At 32.7% G+C, this 22,443-nt stretch overlaps 3 protein-coding genes across 3 annotated transcripts; all 3 read right to left on the reverse strand.

The window, feature by feature from the left end:
- Positions 1–7,700: 7,700 nt before the first annotated feature.
- On the reverse strand, positions 7,701–9,924 carry LOC107818149 (uncharacterized). The gene is made up of 4 exons (XM_016644092.2): positions 9,477–9,924; positions 9,153–9,215; positions 8,948–9,022; positions 7,701–8,258 (listed from the first exon to the last, which is right to left on the reverse strand). The coding sequence occupies exons 1-4, from the start codon at positions 9,801–9,803 to the stop codon at positions 7,857–7,859; spliced, it is 867 nt and encodes a 288-aa protein (XP_016499578.1). The 5' UTR covers positions 9,804–9,924; the 3' UTR covers positions 7,701–7,856.
- Positions 9,925–13,746: 3,822 nt separating this feature from the next.
- On the reverse strand, positions 13,747–15,565 carry LOC142167402 (uncharacterized). Its single transcript, XM_075227565.1, has 3 exons — positions 15,054–15,565; positions 14,155–14,211; positions 13,747–14,010 (listed from the first exon to the last, which is right to left on the reverse strand). Exons 1-3 carry the CDS (start codon positions 15,387–15,389, stop codon positions 13,912–13,914), a joined length of 492 nt encoding a protein of 163 aa, XP_075083666.1. The 5' UTR covers positions 15,390–15,565; the 3' UTR covers positions 13,747–13,911.
- Positions 15,566–18,201: 2,636 nt separating this feature from the next.
- Positions 18,202–21,642, reverse strand: LOC142166786 (uncharacterized). Its single transcript, XM_075226085.1, has 4 exons — positions 21,269–21,642; positions 20,604–20,729; positions 20,438–20,508; positions 18,202–18,664 (listed from the first exon to the last, which is right to left on the reverse strand). Exons 1-4 carry the CDS (start codon positions 21,530–21,532, stop codon positions 18,346–18,348), a joined length of 780 nt encoding a protein of 259 aa, XP_075082186.1. The 5' UTR covers positions 21,533–21,642; the 3' UTR covers positions 18,202–18,345.
- Between the last annotated feature and the right edge of the window lie 801 nt (positions 21,643–22,443).

The raw sequence follows: 22,443 nt of genomic DNA on the forward strand, positions 1-22,443 counted from the left end.
CTCCATTTCTTGCTCAATGTTGGTATCAGTTGATTCACATTATTTGATTTGGGTATGGATCATAAGAACTGGGCCTAACGCTGGCCCAGCTGAAGACCAGTCAAACTCAAATTCAATTACAAACCCCCACGAGGTGTTCGTTGTTTCACCAATTCGGGCTCATTTGGCCCAAGCCTGAGGGCGTCTATTAATGGATTGTTTACCCTTTTGCTACTTGGGCCTATGGGCGTCAGATGCAGTTTTGCAATTCCCTTTTAGATAATGGGTCCCTTAGTACGATGCCTATTAGTTAACAAGTAGGGTCAAACCTTTATTTAAAATAATTAGAATGTTTCAAGCCTCCATGACCAATTAATTAGATTCTTGAAAATAGTTCGAGGTGTGCCATATTAGCCAAACCCATAATTTATGGCCCTCAAAACTAAGTATAGAAACCCTTTTAATAAAAATGGATCGAGGTGCGCCATGCCAAATAAAGTCTCAAAACTTATGGCCCTTATTTAATTAATTTTAACTCTTTAGAAATTGAGGCGTGTCATTTAGTGAATTTTTCATGGCCCTCGCAAACTTGAAAGTGCGTAGTTGCTTTAGGCGCGTAATTTAAATTAACCTCCTTAAACTCGGGTATGCATTTCATGTGACCTAAATCCAAATTCTGACAACGTTAAATAAAATATGTCGCGGACCGCGGGTGCATTTCATGTGGCGTGATCCAAAGACGTATTTTGGACAACGTTGAAATCTTCCTAAAAACGAATAAAAGCGGTTTTAAAGTTAAAAATGCACATAGGTTCAAAGTTATTTTAAAATCAGATAATTAGGCCAATAATAACGGTTGAGCGACCGTGCTAGAACCACGAAACTCGGGAATGCCTAACACCTTCTCCGGATTAACAGAATTCCTTACCTGGATTTCTGTATTCACCGACTGTAATACAGTCAATCTTTTCCTCGATTCAGGATTTGAACTGATGACTTGGGACACCATAAAATTATTCCAAGTGGCGACTCTGATTTTAATTGAAATAAATTTCGTTTCGATTGTCACTTTAAGTTGGAAAAAACTCCCTTTGTATACCCTCTTCCAAGAGTAGAAAAAAGGGGTGTGACAATATCCAATTACTTAAGACGGAAGAAAATAAATCAAAGTGACACCATCTCAACCCAAAGACACGACGAGTGAAATGACTTTTCTCTTCATTGATCTCAAGGTTTTTGGTTTAGAAAAAAGTTGCACATTTTAAGCATAAAAATTTACCAAAAGTCATGTAAAAATAATCCAATCTATAATTATAGGGTTTTAAATGTGAAAGAGTTTTATAGTTATATGGAATAAGTTTTTTTTTTTACCACAAGCGCAGTAGTATTTAAATAAAAGATAATAAAAGTTCCTAGCATGATTGCATTGTGACAATATATATATATATTAAAGCAAGAAAGTTACCATATATAATTGCATTGTGTTTAAGCCAAGTGGCAAGCTAATAAATGTAAATAGTATATGGTAACTTTATTCTATATTTGAATATATATATATATATATATATATATATATATATATATATATATATATATATATATATATATATATATGTCACACCTCCTTTTTGCGCGCCTACCCTAAAGGATATATGCGTGAGGGAGTTTTTCCAATTTAAGTGACAATATTCGAAATGGGATTATTTATTTAATTCAGAGTCGCCACTTGGGAAAGGTTTGGCTTTTGGTATCCCAAGTCACCGGTTTATCTTGAATCCCAATTCGAGGAAAATATTCGACTTTTCAAATGAAGTCTGCGAACTAGAAATTCTAAGTAAGGAATTCTGTTGACCCGAGGGAAGGTGTTAGGCACCCCCGAATCCCGTGGTTCTAGCACGGGCTCTTAAATTGTTGTAATGACTAAATATCTGATTTTTATACATGTTATAACTTGTGTGCTTTTATTAAGTTTAAACCGCTTTTATTATTATTTTTTAATAGAATTGCAACGTCGTGAAAATGCATCTCGAACCACGTCACAATCAATGCACCCGTGGTTGTTAATACGTTCCGACTCCGTTGAGATTTGGATTTGGGTCACATAAATGCGCACCCGAATTTAAGCATGTAATTTAATTGAAATCGCGTCTAAAGAGTCTAACGCATTATTATCTTTGGGGAAAGCCGTGAAGTTCGCTAAATGGCCACTCCCGAAATCTAAGTAATTATTAACATCTATTGAGGGCCCCGCCGTTTATGCGTCTTTTTTTGGCGAGGCTCGCCTCATTTATTTTAAGGATATCCTAAAGTGACTACATTTCTATTAAATTCGTTTCTAAAATAAAAGAGAAAAAATCTTAATTAGTTACATGCTAAAAAAAAGGCGTAACATATTAAATGCTAGATTAAGATAAATGTTAACTGAAAGGAATATTACTAAAATTGAAATTATAAATAAACTTCGGAATCGACAAATAATATGTTCAAAAGAAACTAATTATCCTATAACTATATTAAACTCGCATTGTTAGATGACTTGAACCGTTGGAATTAATTATTTACGACTATTTGAAACTAGAATCAATCTTAATTACTAATGCATATTCGAAAGTTTATTAAATTCAAACGTTAATTCGTCTTGTTTGAACTCAAATCATGCCATAATGCCTAATTCACGAAATTTTTTTAAAATCATGCTTTAACTAAATTTAGCTACATGTTCACGATTAATCTATTGTTGACAATATTAAAACCTTCAAGCTAGTGAACTAACCAGTTTCACCAAGCCGATTCACTAAAGACCAACTTATGTTATTTTCCTCTTACTCCAATTGTTAAACAGTTTGACAGTAATGAGCATGCTTAAACATATACTACCTAATAACCAAACTAAAATAGAGTATTATTTAATACATCACTACAAGATGCCTAGTTATGCAAAGCAACCGAAATTTACAGAATAATAATACATGAGATAACCTAAATACAATCAGTAAAAGAGACAAAGGGAGAAAAAAAAGCTAAATTAAAACTTCAAAGTTCCATTCTTCATATGTATTCATGCTTTCACATTTAAGCTTACAATATCGATAAGGTTACGGCCATGTACCTGGTATTGGAAGTAAAAGAAGAGGAAGATCAGTAGAAGTAGCAGTAGCGTAAATACACAGCAACAACAGGTTCAGCAACAACAAAACCAGTAACGACCAGTAGAATAACCCAGTAACAAATTGAAAACCAGCAGTACCAGAATGCAATCGCAGTCAAAGCAGAAGAGAGACGGATACAAGACGCAGTAGTTTACTGATTTTTGAATAACACTCAAAGAAAAGCAACCTGAAATTATTCAAGTAAAAGTTCAGCTTGTTTTTCTCTTTTTGCTCTCAAATTCTGATTTCTCAAAATTCAGTCAATTCTCTCAACTTTCTCCTCTATCCTCCTCTTACGCTGTGTAAAAATGACTCTATTTATAACCAAGACTCTTGTCTTGAACCACTAACCCGAAATATTCCCATAATTGCATGCCTTGCCCCCACTACTTAATGTTTTTCTTATTTAATTCCCTTGTTCCCCATGCCTACATGTTTTGTCCCCCACTATATTAAACAAATACATTATTCCCACTCCATTATGTCTTATCCCCCACTATATTAAACAAATGCATTATTCCTACTCCATTATGTCTTGTCCCCACCATATTAAATAATGTATTAACCCCCCACTACCCCATGTCTTGCCCCCCCACCATGTACTATTGTAATATTATTAAAGCCTAGTGGACGGAGCACTCAAAATTAAGGCTCGTTTCCCATTTTACCCCTGAAATAATTTGAAATTACCATAACACCCTCATCAGCTATATCCAAATCCTAATCAATTAACTGATTACGACAGCTATAACCAATTCCTAATCAAATTTCATCAACAAATTTAAGCTAGAAACTCAGATTATGTCAAATATCATCAAAACAAAGACTAAGGATTCTATAACAGTAACAAATTGAACAACATTTTTAACAACAAACATACTTTTAGATTCAATAACAGTAACAAATTGAAACACAACAAATAAGTAGATTCAAATCACTAGACCCAATAATCAATTGAACTTCAAATTAAATCTAACAACATTACAATCAAGATGAAGGATTCAAGTGATTAAACTAACACACTTCTATATTTAAAACTAAACAAGAAAAATGAATAAAAACAAACTGAAGAAATAATCAAGAAATGACCAAAAAACGAACAAGAAAAGAATCAAACATATACTGATTTCAGATCCGAGAATATCAAACAAAATACGGACAGAACTGAAACTTAAACCAACTAACCGGATCAGAACAACGACGAACTCGAACGGAAACAAATCTGCCTGGAAACTTTGAAAACAAAATAACTCGAATCTGCCCGAAAAGTAACTCAACGAGTAGGAACGCAGCAGTGGCGGCCCTGGTTCGTTTGTTTTGACAAGAAGAAGAACGAAGCAGCAGCAGCAACGCTGCTCAACTGGATGGGCGATGGAGGCGACGATGCTCATTTGGATGTGACGATCGAGTTGTGGTCGTTCGTGGCTGGAGGCGAAGGACAACTGTGAAAACTGTGGGCTGTTTGAGGCGATGTGGCTGGAGCTCGAAGCAGTGGCATCCATGGTCGTCGAGCAAGCAGTGGCAGCCATGGCGATGAGGCGAAGACGAAGCAGAAGATGAAGCAGCAGGGATGGCTGCTGGAGCTCGACGAAGCTGGTTGTGTTAGAGAGGTCAGGGGTCGTTTGGTCGTTCATAGCTTGAGCTTCGCGGCGAGGGGTCATTTGGTCATTTGGACGAAGCTGGACGAAGCAGCAGCAGCAACGCTGCGTTGTGGTCGAAGACGAGGGTGGCTGTATTGTGTATGTGTTGCTGTGTGTGTGTGTGTATGCGTGAGGATGAGGAGGCAGCCATGGTTGCTGCTCGTGTTAGGGTCGTTTGGGACGACGGAGAAGAAGATAGAGGGGGGGCGGGTAGATGGTTTTTTAGGGTTTGGGTTTTTTTTTTTGTTTTGGGAAAATGAAAATGAAAATGAAGAGGGGGAGTTGGATCTTTGGGGTTATGGGGCAGACCGGGTCGGGTTGACCCGGTATGGGTTTGTTTCTTTTAGGCTTGTGGTTTAAATTTGAAGAAAAGGCCCAATCCGGTTTTCTTCTATTTTTTGTTCTTTTCTATTTATTCAATTTCCTAATTAATAAAGCTAAAAATGCTAAGATTAAATTATAAAACCCAAAATTATCTCAAAATACTAATTAACTCCTAATAACAATTATCGCACATTTAAGTAGCAATTAACGATAAAATCATACAATTTGGACGTTAAATGCTAAAATGCAACGTACATTATTTTTTATGATTTTTTCGTTTTGTAAAAAAAACTTAAATAAATATCAAATGCAAATGCGACATATTTTATATTTTTTATTAATTTAACACATTAACATGCACAGGCAAAAATACAAATAATTATCAAAAATGCCACGAAAATTCAAAAATTGCACACAAAGGAAAATTGTTTTATTTTGAATTTTTGGGAGTAATTCTCATATAAGGAAAAAATCACGTGCTCACAGTTGCCCCTCTTTGTCCGAAAACACGAAGAGTTTTCGTGCAAAGATAAAGTGAGCGAATACGAGCGATTTTTGCCCGTTGAAATACTCCGTGTGAAGCATTTTTTTTTTTGAAAGATTTGACCGAACCTTTGCTTCAAAGGTTTCCTACATATCCTGGGCTAAACAAGAATCAGGTCAATGTAGTTCGGGAAGTTTTGGTAGTTGGGACTACCATGGAACTGCGATGCTGCTGTTACTGCGGTTGCATGCTGTTACTACTGCTTTACCGACCTCCTTATTACACCAAAGGAGAATTAAAACTAAGCTAGCTATGCCTATCAGCTACTAGTTACAAGATTCCTATCTATAATTCTTTCGCAAATTGATCTTGAGTCTTAGCTGATTCTGCTTGTAGACTTCGATCTGAATCTTGATGCTCGCAAGTTGTAGGCGCTTGTTTATTTCTGCAGCATTGAGTGAAGCGGGATTGGCGGAGCTCGTGACTTCAATCATATTTTGAGCGATACGCACTTTGTTTGTTCCAGTATTTGGGCTCATCTTCTTTTGCTCTTTTCTTCCTTTCTTTTATTCTGGATTGAGACTCACTCTATAGGTCATCTCGATCCCTGTGCCTCGAGGTCAAACCTGCTCAGACAACGAAACAAACGAACGAACGAAATTTTTCTGCCCCAGTTTCACTAGGAAAATTTCGTGAGTTAATTGCCATAAAAATCTACAGAATTGATGAGGGGATTGGAAACCTCAAGTCTAAAAGACGCAACTCAGAGATTGGAGCCCTAATGTCGGCTAAAGAAAAATCGCTCAACTCAGGGATTGGAGCCCTAATGTCGGCTAAAAGAAAACTTGCTCAACTCAGGGATTGGAGCCCTAATGTCGGCCAAAGAATCATTTAAATTTTTAGATAGCCGATTAAAATGAATTTTAAATTGAGGATAATATATTCACTTGCTACATTATAAAGATAAGCATTATTATAATATATATAAAGTTTTAGAAATTGAAATTTCAAAATAGAAATATTTTTTGAAAGATAAAATCATACCAAATAAGAGTTTAAGTCTTAGTATAAGAGTCACGTCGTAATCAAAAAATCATTTATATCGTGTCAACATTCGTGTTTTGCTATAAATATGAGTTATTATTAACTTTGTGGCTATTTTTAGGTTCCAATGACACCTATGAGAATAGTGCAAAAATAAAATTATCACTACAAGAATTGAGAAAATGTTAAGTCTTTTTTCATGTAGTGTTTCTTAATTAATATCTGACGATTATCTATAATTATTTAGAAAGTTTAAATGTTAAGGTTATTTACATATAATTCAAATAACTCAGATATTTAACATGGTTAATGTCAAATATCAAAATGGAGTAAAAAAATTCACTAGCTAAATTTTTTTATATTTTTTTAAATAGCCAACTAAAATGAGTTTTGAATTAAGAATAATATTTTCAATTACATTATTATAAAAATAATATTTTAGAAACTAAAATTTTAAGAAAGAAATATTTTTTAAGAGATATCAACATACCAAATAAGATTTCAAATAGTAGTAAAATAGTTAAGTCTTATGCAAAGAGTCATTCATTGTCTCAATATTTGATTGTTTTGCCATAAATATGAGTTATTATTTTGCTTCCCGACTATTTTTAGGATCCAATGACACCGGCAAGAATGGTAGCAAAAAAAAATAAATAGAAGAAATGGTTAATTTTTTTTCATGTAGTTAATATCCAATGATTATCTATATTTACCGAGAAAGTATAAATTTTAAAATTATTTACATACAATCCAAAAAACTTAAATATTTGACATGATTAGTGTTCGCGAATCTGTCCTAACACTAGTTGCTAAAAAATCACAATCCAAACCATATTATCACAAATTATCTTGATCCTTGCTATCCAATTAGATCGTTCCTCTCCAGTCTAGCCTACCAAATATTAAAGATTTGTCCACTTAGGACTTAATCTACTCTCATATGCACTTTGTATAAAGTAAGACTTTGCAATGTACATTTACATATTTTCCTGCTAACCCCACCTAAATTAAGGTAAATATTTTGCTTATATATTACTCATTTGAGATTTGAATATAGATGAAAAGTATATAAATCATATTAGCTCACCAACTTCTTTAACTAATATACGATACAGTTTCACTTAGCAACATGGCCAATAAAAAAAGAGCTTTGCTCAATTGGCCATTTTACCACTTGACAAAAAAAATCATATAACTCTATAGTTAAAAAGGAATTTAAGAAAGACAATATTACCACTATCTTCTTCTTTGTGGTCTAATAAAACCAGAGGCATTCTTAATTTCTATTCTTTTATTTATCCTCCTCCTCCTAGCTGCAGCAAATTGGGCCTTTCTTTCAACATTCATTCTCTCAAGATCAAAAGGTGTGGGTTCGTCCACAGTAACATTTAGATCCGGAATACCTATTGGGCCTAGGCCCACATGATTCACACAGCCCAATCCATTATTAGATGAGAATATAGGCTGGGCCTGCTGGATTTGGCCCAATGAGTACTGAAATCTATGGAAAGTTTCTGATCCTCCAAAAGCAATCTGATCCAAAATGAACGGCTGTTGATGATTGAGCTCCATTTCAGGTTTGTTGCAAATTTGACCTAAATTAACACCTGGCCCTTGGATATTCAACATTCTTGTTACCTATAATTAGCAAAATAATCAACTTTTTTTAGTGAACGAATAAATGACACTAGTTGCTCTCAAATAATAGCCGAATATATATATATATATATACATTCGGTATGTTATATATAAATTTTATACACTTTTTCAACTACCAAATATAAATAGTTTTTGGCGCAACCTAAAAGTAATAATACCTAGATTTTGACAAATTAATAAGAGCAAAGGAGTATACATGACCACAAACTTGCAAAAGTTAAACAGTAAATTTCTTATTCACACCTGATGCTTATACAACAAATGCTAATTTGCACTCGTCATTTTTGTCAAACCAAGTAATTTAACTTTAACATTTATGAATTAACGTGTTAATGCATCACTTAACCATGAAAAAAATATGTCTGAAAGACATATATTGCAGTGATTAACTTAGTATAATACTGAGTGCGAATAAGTTTTTATCATATTCAGAGCAAACTACATGTATTTCACGTCACAATTAATTAATACTATTTTTATCTTAATTAATTAATCATAACACATTGAGCAGATAAAGTTTTAGGCTACTTGAGGGAACTGGAAATGATCAACTTGTGAATAAAATTATGTGGGCCCACCTCTGAAATAAGTGAGAGGAAAACATTCTTACCAAAAATAGATATGGATTTTTATGGTGAAGCCAAAAAATAAAGATGGGAGATTTTTACCTGTTCTTTCATTGCTTTCAACTTCAGATTATAAGCTTTTTGGCTGTTATAGTAATTCCGAACATTCTCCACTTCCTGTCCAAATTCCGATATAAAAAATAAAGAATAAATAAAACAGTTTGAGAAAACTGGAAAAATAAAATACAGAAGATAATTTAGAAAAGAAAAAAAAACTCAATTTTTGTTAACGAAATTACAAACTTACCCCTTTAAGCGATTCTCTGCATTGAGATAATTGTTTTATCATGTCCATTAACTCCTCCCTTGTCTACAAACCAAGCAACAACAATTTAAAACAAAATCATTGACAATTTTTTTTTTTTCTAGAAATTCAGTTGCAACATGGTTTAAATTTTATTTAAAAAATAACCCACCCTCCATTAATTAATTTATTTTTTAAAAGATTATCCGAAACAGGGGAGACGGCATCAAAACAAGTCAATAGACATAAATCAAATTTCAAAAAATTCAATGAATAACATAAACTCAGAAAAATAGTTCTGAAAAACAATTAAAAATAATACAGTACCTTTCGTTTGGAGATTTTGCGAGAAGAATGTTTGGATTTATCATCAGATTCACTAGGGGAAAAAGAAAGAGGAGTAGCAGGGCTAGTAACTTCAGCCTTAATTTTGGTGGTTTCAATTTCGTTTGAACTTCCCTGTAGAGAAGATGAAAAATCGGTGGCGCCTCTATTAGATCTCCTCTTTTTTGTACCCCAAGTAAATGAATAAGAAAATTGAGAAGGAAATTGTTTTTGTGTGAAAAGATTGGGAAGATCGAGTAGAATATTGGCTACTTGTATTTCATCTTCGTTATATGTATTGAGCAAAACACACTGTTTGTTTTGTTTCATTTTTGCTCTGTAAATTTTGTGAGCGTTTAGAGAGGAAGACAGAGAGATAGAGAGTGAAGAAGAAGATGGAGGAATGGGGTTCGGTAATAAGGGGAAATCTATGGAGTTTGTGGCTGATGACACGTGGCAAATAAATAGAGATGGGAGGCTTGTCTAGGGTTTATGCTTTTTGCGTCTCCTTTTTTTTTCCCTCTTCGTTGTTTTTTCTTTTTCCTTTTTCTCGCATCTTTCCTTAGGTGAGAATAAACCCACGATAACTAAGAAAAAAAAAAACAATCATTTAGGATGTAATTAGTTTACTTGACGCTTAGCTAACGTTTGAACACAGATTTTATTGAAATTTCAAAAAAAAAAAAAAATTAAAGATGAGATGAAAAATAATTTTGAAAGTTAAAATTATGTTTGGACATGTATTTTACTTTAAAAGAATTTAAAGTTTTGTTGGGAGAAAACTTTAAAAATTATAAAACTACTCTAGAGCTGTTTTTGGGATTTAAAGATTTTAATTTCAAATATGGCAAAAAATATTAAAATCAACAAACAAATATTTGAAAAGAAAAACTCCCATATTTTATGGCAAAACGGGATTCGGAGACGAAAACTCCTTTGATATGAAGCATTTTCTTCTTAAATGATTGCGGTTGAATAAGTGAGTTCCGAATATTAGATAGTTTATTAGAAAAAAAAATTAAACTAAAAAAATAGAAGAGGAAGAGGTCATCAATTTTTTTCTGAACAAGAAGGGAATGTATTAAGATTAGATTGAAGCTTTGTATCTAATGGATGTTATGATGTAGGTAATTAAAAATATATTGTATGCATCAAATCATTAATTGCATAAACATGTGATTTTTATATAAGGTTTATAACATACTCATGCTTAATTCACTACTACTATTTTTCGATCCATGCTATATTTGTTTTATTAAAAGTTTTGTGTATTAATAAAAAGACATTAGATTTACTTTCCATAAGTATTTTTTAATTAATAAAATTCTTTTTTTCCCCTTAAAAATCAAATATTTTAAAATAAATTTATTTTACCACAACCGCTTATTTTTGGTACCGAAAGCAAATATATATTCGATCTATATAGGTAATTAGTATGTATAATTATGTCACTTAATCTGATATTGAACATGCATCGAATCTAAACAAAATTTTCCATATATAGAGTGGTGTTGCAACATTAGGCGATTACACCAAATACTTCTTTTTTTTTACTTCACTTTTTTCTTCATTTTTACTTCTTCTCTCTTTCTTCGCTTATTATTTATTTTTTACTTTTTTCCTTTTCTGGTTTGTGTCGGAAGATTTGGGGGTGGGGGTGAAAGGTGGGGGGGTGGGTAAGGTCAAAGACTCAAAGACTACAGCCTGTTTCCAATCTCATCCAATAGAATGCAGAGAGAGAGAAGTGTTGGGTTTTCACGTGCTACCACAATTCCTTTGCGGTAAATTTAGAAATACTAGTAGTAACATTTTCTTTTACTGTCTTGGATAAACTTAAAAAGGTAAAATTGTAGAAGGTGCTTGGTGAACAAGCAACTATAGCGGAAAGTTCGACCCACAAAAAAAAAAAAAAAAAAAAAATAGGAATCTGAAAGCATGGAACTATAAACATAAACGGTAAATAAGTTGGGTGATACTTGTTCAAAATTTTACAAGATATTTTACGTTCTAATCATTGGGAAAAGCTCATCCACAAATGCCTCAAAATTTTGTCCTGTTTCGCTGATAGTTTTATTGTCTCATCTCAATTAAATTTACAGATTTACTCAAAAAAAAAAAAAAATTACAGGACCCAAGTTTTTGGTTCACCAACCTAATTCCTTTCTTAAACCTTCTCTCTGATGCAAATTATATTAACCAAATTCTGAAATAAATAAGTCAATGATGCATCGTTGCAGTGACAGGATTGCGGTCAACAAGATAAAATAAGAAGAAGAAGAAGAAAACAATTGTAGTGATCTAGAGTTCTAATGTCTGTTAGAGCAAAATAATATTAAATATGTAATTATTTAATTTGATTTATATCAATCTTAATAGAATGAATTCTCATGATCACTAAAGAGTATAGTGATATGATCGGAATCTCTTCATCCTTGGTCAACAATCTCGGATTTAGCTTCTAAGAATGAAGAACTTTTCAATGACCTTAGGGGGTCTACTACGTACCAGATAGTTAAAATAAAATTAATAATAAAAATAGAATCCTCATACATGCATCTTTACTAGGAAAGTTTGAAAATGAATGACTTTTTCAGCTCCAAAAACAGAAATGTGATAAATATCTTAGTAAGATTGCGCTACATATGAATAACTAGGTTCGTTTAATTTAATTTTACCTGTAAAATCTTATTCATGAGGAATCATTTTTTTTTCTTTCTTTAATTAAAATTATTTGGAACGTAGATAATTATCGCTTTGGAACAAGGTGATTCATAATTTAGATTTATTGGATTCAACATTAGTTCTTTGAAATATATCATGCGCTCACAATTCCAATATTTATGATTTTTCACATATATATAAATAGTACAAGCTAAAACATAACTGAAATTGAAATTATATTCAAAACTATAGGTCCGGCCCTGAATCTTACTACAAAGGAAGATCTAGTTGGCGGCGGATATGGTGAAAATGAGTCATGAACCTCCATAGACTAAAGAACAAGGGCAACACTCGCCTCCTCTGATGCCTTAGCCAAAAATACATCACAATTTTCCTGTAGGCCAAATGTGGTAATCTACCAATTGCAAACATGACATAGAGGAAATACAAAAAAGGCTAGCTAGCTGAGTCTGGTAGAAAAAGAGATGCCAAAGATGCCACGGACAATGAGCCAAACAATAACATAGTATGATGAACAACAACATAGGCATTATTGCTCCTAAGACGACGTCGTACACCATTTGAAACACACCCCAAATCAATATATGTGCCATAACTAGCTTTGGTACTTCCATAGGAGAAAGTTGAGAAGCAATGGAGTTAGTAAGGAAAAGATTGAATGGATTGAAATGGTAATTCCTTTTGCTGGAAAGAAATAGGAATTGTAGCATATCATATTGAACAAGGAAATTGTTATGTTATATGGCATATTTCTGGATCAAAAGCTAGAGCTAGAATTAGAAGAAATTGAGACTAGAAGGGAAAGACAGTTTATATTTATAAGCATATGGAGTTCACATTCTCCTTTCCCCTTTTATTTTAATCAAAACGTAGATAATTTCTACTCGTATTTTATTTTTGTAGAGGATACGTAATAGTGTACATCTTTTACATCTGTGAATTTCATAAAGTATAACGATACCAAACCGGCTAACAACACTAAGATACATAGTAAGATTGTGGTAAATTGATGAGCATTGTTTTGACAACTCGTGTTATATTTGTAATCGTGAAGAACTTCTTTGTTGAGCTTTATTTGTTCGCAAAACAAAAATGACTATAAAAAATCTTCATTTTTGTCAATAACATACTTTAAAAAAGCTTCTCTTTTTGGATAAAGCTACAGTATAAATTCAAGAATTTAATTAGTTAGTGTAAATACATTCAACTCGCTTGTTCTTTAGGCATTAGTATAAATATACATGAGGCCGATTGAGAGCTTTCAATGAATCAATATACATCAATCCTTGGATAATTGACACAAATTAATTCCTTGAATTAGCCATGCACTGCAACATCAAATACACCGTAAATAACTTTAGAACTTGGAATATTGATCATCACTGCATCAAAATTATGACTAGTCCAAGGGGCGGAGCTAGAGTGTGAGATACGGGTCCTGTCGAACCCAGTAGTTTTGTTCCAATTCTGTATATTTTTTTTAAGAAATTCATTAAATATACACAAATTATTAATTTAGAACTCAGTAACTTAAAAGGATTACAATTCTGAATCCGCAAGCTTCAAATCCTGGCTAGTGGCTCCGCCTCTATGTCCAAACTAACTTATATATGCAGAATAGTTTATCGCTAATTAAGACAAATGCTTTATATTGCCTGTTTCATATATCAAATCAACACAATCTCGGGATTACAATGATAATAAGTTAGAGAAATATATTAAGTATATGTAATACTCTGATGATTAGAAGAGAAAACTAATCTCTATATGCCAAAGTTGTTGCCCCATTTAACTGTTTCAAGGTGGTATTGAATTGTATTTGCCTCTCTAGGTGACTCTGGACCTTGAGCAACTCCTGTTTCAATATTGATATGAATATATTAATATAATACTTAACAAATAGGTGTAGTATAATATTGAGCTGTTGCATCAAATATAAGAAAATTGAAAGCAATATAGAAAGAAAGCATAAATTGAGAATAGGAAAATTAACCGCAACCTGTTGATAAACCTTTTTCCGCTGTGTTAACTCATTAATTTGCTGCAGCAACTGCTCCTACATAAAATAACACAAACTAATCAAGTCAGATAAAAAGACTAATCATCCAGTAAATAAATATAAATATCCGAGAATTAACTCGTAGTAGAAAAAAGATACTAAGAGTCTGTTTGGATGGGCTTATTTTAAATGACTTTTAAGTTAAAATAGCTTTTAAGCCATAAGTTAGGAATTCTAGCTTTTGGCTTTTGGTTTGTTTTTGTCATTTTAGCTTAAAAGCATTCTATTCAAACACTATAAAATGACTTAAAAATTATTTTGGCTTAAAAGCTCTTAAAATAAGTCAATCCAAACGGGCACTAAGTATAAACCTCAAATTCGGACACCGAAAAAGTAGGAAATATACCTCCCCATGTCTATGGAGGAATTTAACCACCGCCAAAACTATTCTATTGAGTTGTTGGATATACAAAGTGATTAGTTTAAGGGAAAATCCTTACTACAAGAAATAATATTTAAAATTTTACTTTCTTTTGTATTTTGAGGTTATTCATATCCTTCATTAGCAAATTTATTTGCCCCTGACCTTTACGGAGCTCCAACATAAAGTATAACGGATGAAAAGAATGATAAATCTGGAATTTTAATTTTTTCAAAGTATTTTAACATGTGGAATTCATCTAATTCACGTTGGAATTTCGTGAAAGGCAATGATACATATGAAACAATTTGCTAAGAGTAACAGAAAATAAAATTAACAAATTTAGTAGGGTAAAAGAGTAAATTTAGACCTTTTTTCCTAATTTTAGTTGGACATAAAATAATTCCACAAGAGCATTATTAGCATGGCCATCAACTAAGCTAGCATGGAGAAGTAAGTTGAGTTTAACGGCGTTAACCTTAGTGTTGGCAACTCTAGGCTTGAATCTCTGCGGTTCTGGAGGTGACGAGGATGATGGTGACGTTGACGGTGACGGAGACGGAGACGGAGACGGAGACGGATAGAAGTCAGCTGCCGGTGGTGATTGTTGAAGTTCTGGGGACGGTAATGGAGTTAAAGGATAATTAACGGCGGATCTTCGTTTTTTCCAGCCCCAAGGAAGAAGTTGTTCTTTACCATAAAGACTTAATTTTGCTATAAGCTCCGGTAAGTTTAACAGAATTTCTGCAACTTCTCTTTCTTTTTCTGTGATCATACATTGTGCTGCTTCTGGTAATTCCTGATTATCAACCATTAGTAATGTTTAGGCTGTTGATCAGAATTCATCAAAAAGTCATAATTCTTCTGAAGAAAAAAAATTAATTTTTTTTTTGTTGAATTTTCTTCTCAAAATTTGAGGAAGAGAAAAAAGAGTAGTGAATTTAGGAACAGTAAATAAAGAAGGGCTGAAGCACCTGTGATTTAATTAGGATTGAGAATGTAGGAAGACCTAATAGGCCCATATAATATGACCCGTTAATTAGTTAATTAGAAGAAGGCTGGGCTTCTCTTGTGGTCGCTATATAGTTGGTGATTGGGCCCGAGTCCAATTTATAATAGGGATTTTGCATACCTATACACTATTGAAAACTTTATTACCCTCCCTACTCAAGTTTCAATTTAATTACCTTCTATATACAAATTTAACAATTATATACACTTTAGAAATTAAATGAGTATTCCTTTATATTACGAATCAATTATTTTTCATCCTTATTCTCTCTCCCTCATGTGCTCCCTCTCTCCTGCGCTCTTTCTCTCTCTACGTCTCTCTATATCTCAATCCCGTTGACAAGAGAGCAACAATTCCACCATTGACAACCATTAAAAGGCTTTGAAGCTTTAAATTCGAATTTGAGTTTTCAAAAAATATTATTTGTTTGAATTGGGTGTTGTTGCAAAGAATTTGGAATTCTTTCTACGTCTCTCTTTATCTCTCAATCCCTAATTTCAGTAATGTAAAGCAAAGGAAAAGAGGGCAGCAATTCCACCTTTGACAGCCATTAAAATTTTTTGAAGTTTTTGAATTCGAATTTGGGCTTTTAAAAACTATTATTTGTTTGGATTGGATGTTGTTGCAAACAATTAGAAATATGGTTTGGAGTTTATATCTCAATTTTGAGGGTGTTTTGGTGAAGCTTAAACTTGTTTTTGGCTTAATTTCATATCGAAACTTGCAGAAGTATATTTACGTAATCGTAGTAAAATTGTAGAAAAATTATATTTTGTAAATTATATTTTGTTGTTTATATATATATATATTATTTAACTATTGTATGAAAGTTGAACAATATTGTATAAAAATTATATTTAAGTTGTATGATATTGTAGTTGTATATAACTAAGCAGAAATAATGTATGTAAATTGTAGATAAGTTGTATAATATATAGTAATTAGTTGTATGAAATTTGTTTTTATTATGTATAAATCAGTTACAAAATATACAAAACACATTGTATAAAAATTGTATTTAAGTGGTGTGATATTGTAGTTGTATATAATTTGATAGAAATAATGTACGAAAGTGTAGATAAGTTGTAGATAAGTTATATAATATATAATTAGTTGTATGAAATTTATTTTTACTATGTGTAAATTAGATACAAAAAATACAAAAGACTTATTGTATAAAATTTGTATTTAAGTTGTATGATATTGTAACTGTATTTAACGGTGTCGAAATAATGTATGAAAGTTGTATGAATTCTCTATTCCGTCGATGGAATAGAGTGAAACAATGAAGTTAGCATCTCAATTTACTTGAGATTTCCCCCCAAATTCCTAACTGCAAAATTTATAGGATTTCAGTTATTCGCAATTCACAAAACCAGCCATGGCGCGTAATGAAGAGAAAGCCCAGTCAAGGTTAAATCGATTCATCACAATGAAAGAAGAAGAAAAGAAAAAGTCCAAAGAACAGAATTTGTGATAAACGGAGGCAGCAAATCATGCGAGAAATATCATTAGTGAGAATACTTATTGTGAAAAAATCCCATTTTGTGATAATCTAGGAAGCCGCGCTTAAGGAAATGAAGTTTTTTCACTTTGGTGATTCAAGCTGCGCTTAAGAAAATCCCATCATCGTCGAAAATAATGTGAGTATTTTATCAGTGAAATAGTTTAAAATAATGGAAGATCCCGAGAGAAAGAGGAGATCGAGGAGAAAAAAAAAAAAAAGGGTGTAACTAAATCACTTGATTGAAGGTACAAATAATAAATTTAGAAGTCTTTTAAGGTGGATTGTATATATTTTGTAAACAAAATTTGTTTATACTGGGTAATTAGCTAAACATGAACATTAAGGATAATAAAGTTTAGTGTATAGGAATAAAAATTTCTTTATAATATCTGTCCAAATATAACAACAATAATTGTGTTTCAATCCTAAACAAATTAGAATTGCTTATATGATTAATAAATAAATATAGAACTTTTGTATCCGTTTGAAACTATACATAGATTCCAAAGACGAAAAGGATTGATAAAATATAGATTGATTCCTGAGGGGTGGCCGGTGGGGCCAAATCTCAATTGAAAAGGTCACAACTATGTAGGCGTTTGGACATAAAAATTGTAAAATTTCAGGAAAAAGTGAAAGTAGTATTTGAGAGAAAAATTGTGTTAACACGTAAATACAATTTGGGGCTATTTTTAAATTCTTGTGAGTGATTTGAAGTAAATTTTGAAAACAATTTTTTAGAATTTTTAGAATTTTCGAAAAATTCCGAAATTCTACTTCAAGTGAAATTTGAAATTTTCATGATCAAACATTGATTCCGGAAAAAATAAAAAATTTCCTGGAAAAAAGGTGCAGAAAAAAAAATTGTGGCCAAACGGGCCCTTAAAGTGCTTGCCCAAATGATACTAATGAAGATTTAAGGTTATTTTTGCAATCACTAAAATTAAATAGGAAGCTAATATAATTATAGCTGTAACCAAATCTAAGTAGAGCCTGAAAAAACTGGGGAAAAGAAAGAACAAATGGTTAAATAGATCAACGATTTTGGAATGGTTTTCTCCAAATCTCACATCTGAAATAGATCATACAAGTAGCTGGAAATTGAGAAGCATGTAACAGAGAATCACATCTCAGCAAATGAAATGTTTTACAAAGATTTAGCATAGCAAACTCTGCTATATGATGGTGCCTAGTTGGTAATTTCTCTTCTATAATCAGAAATAACATGTCATTAGTCAATAATACAAGAAATCAAGCTGCTCTCTGTTTTTTAGCACTTTTCAGAGAGGAAACAAAGTCATCATCTGAGTCTTCATCTTCAGAAGAATCATCCTTCTTCCGCTTCTTTGACTGCTGCTTCGATTTAGCTCCAGAATCTGGTGTTTTCTTTGTCTGTGTTGATAGAGGGGTTGACGATGTCTTTTTCGTAACAGTAATAGATTCTGTGTTCTTTTTCACAGTCACAACAGTTTTCATAGACGAACCAAGCTTTTGTTGTTGAGCCTTCTTTTGTTTCTTCTCCAAAACTTTCTTTGCCAAGTCTTTTGGGAGCAAACCAGACTCCATCATCCTGCAAAAACATCATTAAAAATATATCATTACTTAAATCAAACAGCAATGCATGGTTGATGAGTTTGACTTTGATTGTTAATAGTTGCAAGTACACATTTTGAGGAATGAGATTCAACAAAATCATCTTATGGTATCACCAATGGTCAAAAGAAATTGTTGAGGAACTACTCATGGATAGATGTTGCTTGTCTGGTTCTATTTTCTCACAACATTTAGAGACTGGGATCAACAGGAAAAAAAACATTAGTTTAATTTATGTTACCTGGAAAGCTTTTTTTAAGGATCGGGGTGGTTGGGGAGACAGAAAGGAATGGTGACATTTCGTATCAGGACATAGATGAGCAACGGCAAAGCATCATACCACAGTGGACTCGAGAAATTCAGGCGAGAAACTCAAAATGGTAACCGGACAATGGCCTATATAGTGATTTAGCATGTTTTTCAACAAAACATACATAAGTAAACCTTAAAATTTGGGGATGTGTCATAGAAGTAAATAATTGCAACCATATAGAACAGCAAAATCTTGACAGATGCAACAACTAAAGTCACATGACTTCATATCATCGATTTGTGAAATGAAGAAACAAATGCTATCTATCTTCCTTAATATCATTTATGCATGCAGAAGCCATACAACTTGGACATAACAAAATCGTGAACATTAACCAACAAACTTCCAGCGAAAGCATTTCTTAAGTTCGATGCTTCAATTTACAGGATGGACATAATTGTTTGCATTATAACTACTACCAACAACCATGACTACACCATATTGAGCTCATCATCTAGAGTCAACAAGTTGAAACTATCCATTTTCTTACTGTAGATGAAATCCTCATACAAGTTTTTATTCCACATCTTAATTATACTTGGTTTCTTTTTCTTTTCTATGTTCAAATCAGTACTTGAAAGATGAGTTCTGAGTGTCCACACTAAAGGTGAGAATTAGACCCATCAGAAACGAGCTCAGCCTTATAGATAAGTAATGTGGCCAAATTTGTTATTGTATTACACTAGCCAAAATGGCCAAGTGGAAATGCATATTCCTTGTCCAATGGATACTAAGTCAATTAGAAACATCACCAAGCGTCTCCACCAGTAACCCACAACTCATATCAAGCCAATTTCTTTGTTTAAGAAACAAAAAACTAACAATAAAAAGGCGACTCATAAGTGTCATAAGTGTGAGGGCTATTCTTTTGACATAGTTCTGCTTATTTCAAATGTTCTCCTTGGTTGCTTCCAGCCTACTTACACTTTCATACACGTGACCACTCAAGCACACCTCCCCAGTTTCTACCATCCGTTGTATGGTATAGCAAAGATATTAATCATGCATTCATCCAAGCTGCATCCTTATAAACCATTGGGACTCGGGAGGAATATTCAAGCAAATAACAGAATTTTCTTACCCCTACTCTTGTTTTTGCCTGGTAATGAACAGTTCTAACCACTGTTTATCACCCCAATTTAGACAAAGAATAGTTAATCATTGGACGACGACCATATTCCAGATCCTCCTACTCTAAACCATAATCAGTGTATGAATTGAACAAATGAGCTAAATGCTAATGCAGAAGTATCAACCAGGTAAATGCCATATACTTTGTTACAGGCCTTTAGGGCATCATAACATGCAATGTTGGTCTTTTTCACACATTCAGTAACTAAAAGAAGATATAGACAGCTTCGTACCCGATAATACACAATGCAATAAAACTTCAGATGAAAAACTTATCCAAAAAAGTTAGAATGGAAAGTTGTATACCAGATAGCTGCTAGCTCACTGTTGGGCACTTGCTGGTACAAGGATTCATAGAAAATCCTTATCGGGTCTCTCTGAAAAATCCAAAATATAACCATACATCAATTTGAAAACCAGAAAAAAATGTTCTTACCCAATGCACTCACAACTATAAGTTAAAGAAACATACTTCCTCAGGAGGATCTCTTTTCTGACCAGGCAAATCATAAACTTTCTTTTCCCTTTTCTTCACATTACTGTCAGCATTTTTTGTTCCTTTCTTCTTATCCTCCACCTCCTCTTTCTTCACAACTTTCTGCACATTAAAACCATAAAATAAATAGGGCAAAGACCACTTTTAGCCCGCGACCAAAACTATTTACATCCGGTAGCTGCAAAAGTGTACAAAATTTGTTTATTTTTTGTATATAACATACATAAATGCATATATATATAATATATATATATATATATACAAAAAGCAAACATTTTTCGGCTATTATTTTGAGAGCGGCTATACAATGACATTTCCCTAAAAACTCCCTCTGCCTCGTTTTAGGTGGTACTCTTTTCTTTTTAGCTGGTCCAAACAAATGACACATTTCTATATTTAGGAATAATCTAACTGTAATCTCCTCATTTTAACCTTAATGAGATGACTTATAACCACACGAATGTCTACAACTTGTAGTTATTATCAATAAAAACTCACATTAAACCACAAGTTTCGAAAATCTTTCTTTTGTTCTTATACTCTGTGACAAGTCAAACAACATCACATAAATTGATACAGGGGAGTGACAACTTAAACAGAAAAGAGAACAAACACAATAAAAAGTGCATACAGAAACTAACTTTATCAGTTTTACTGGAGCTTTTCTTGGACATGGATGAGGATTCTTCTTCTTTTTTGGGCTTGAGGTTTTTAGGGGTCTTTTTGGAAATGGGTTCTTCAAAGTCATCATCTTTTTCTTCTTTCTTCACCTTAGAACTTTTGGGAGGCTGAGATTTTGAAGCTGCATTGTTGTTAGGTTTCTTTTTGTTGTTTAAGAGAGAACCAATGCTTTCTTCATCATCAAATTCCTCTTTTTTCACTGGCTTTGAGTCTTCAGAAGGCATTTTTAATGATTTTTCAATTGGAAGAATGAATGTTGAGAGTTGGAAAAATTGGTGAAATTGAGGTGGAAGAAGGGGAGGGTTTCTCAACGAAGAAGAAGCTCTTCACCTGGTTAACGGGTTTAGAAGTTCGACCATACTGGGTATTTTATTTGGGCCTGAGACAGTATTCGGGTTCTGAAGTTTCAAGCCCAATAACTACAAGGCCCAATTACAAACCCATCAACAGTAGAAGGATGCAATTAAATTCTAACTTTACTTTTATCAAACTATTTTTCTCAATTTTATTTTATTTGGGATTTTTACCTAGCTATACTGTAATAAAAGCCTATTTACCACATTTATTTAGGTTCCTTATTAATTACTTTATATATCTATATTTACTAGTTATATACAAAACTATTAAAAAAAAATTCAAGATCCCTTAAATCTAGCCTATTAGTAGTTACATGACACTCAACCTCCATTTCTAATAATCTCCCCTATATTTAAGATTTTTTTCCTTTCCAAAAGATTACAAAAATATCTTCTCTCTTTCTTAACAATTACCCAAAATTGTTCTTACGCACAACAAGAAATTTTGCTTACCCATTGTTATCCAAAATCTTACTTACCAAAAAACTCGCTTACCCACCGTTATCCCCCCAAAATTGCATATTCTTTTCTTCTTCCAGGGCTTTTGAAATTTAATTCCTCTCATTCTTATTAATCACACAAAATCTCTATTTTCTTTTTGATACAATGCAGACGAAATCCGAAATGCTGCTCTAGAATCAAGTTGTGGGTAAATTTTTAATCTTATTTTCTTTCTTCTAAAATCTTTATTGTATTTGACTTGTATATGATACGTCAATACCCAAAATAATACTCGATACAATATTAATACAGTTAGAATAGGATTATATTAAATTTTT

The sequence above is a fragment of the Nicotiana tabacum genome, chromosome 12, assembly GCF_000715075.1.
Source record: "Nicotiana tabacum cultivar K326 chromosome 12, ASM71507v2, whole genome shotgun sequence".
NCBI classification, from domain to species: Eukaryota; Viridiplantae; Streptophyta; class Magnoliopsida; order Solanales; family Solanaceae; genus Nicotiana; species Nicotiana tabacum.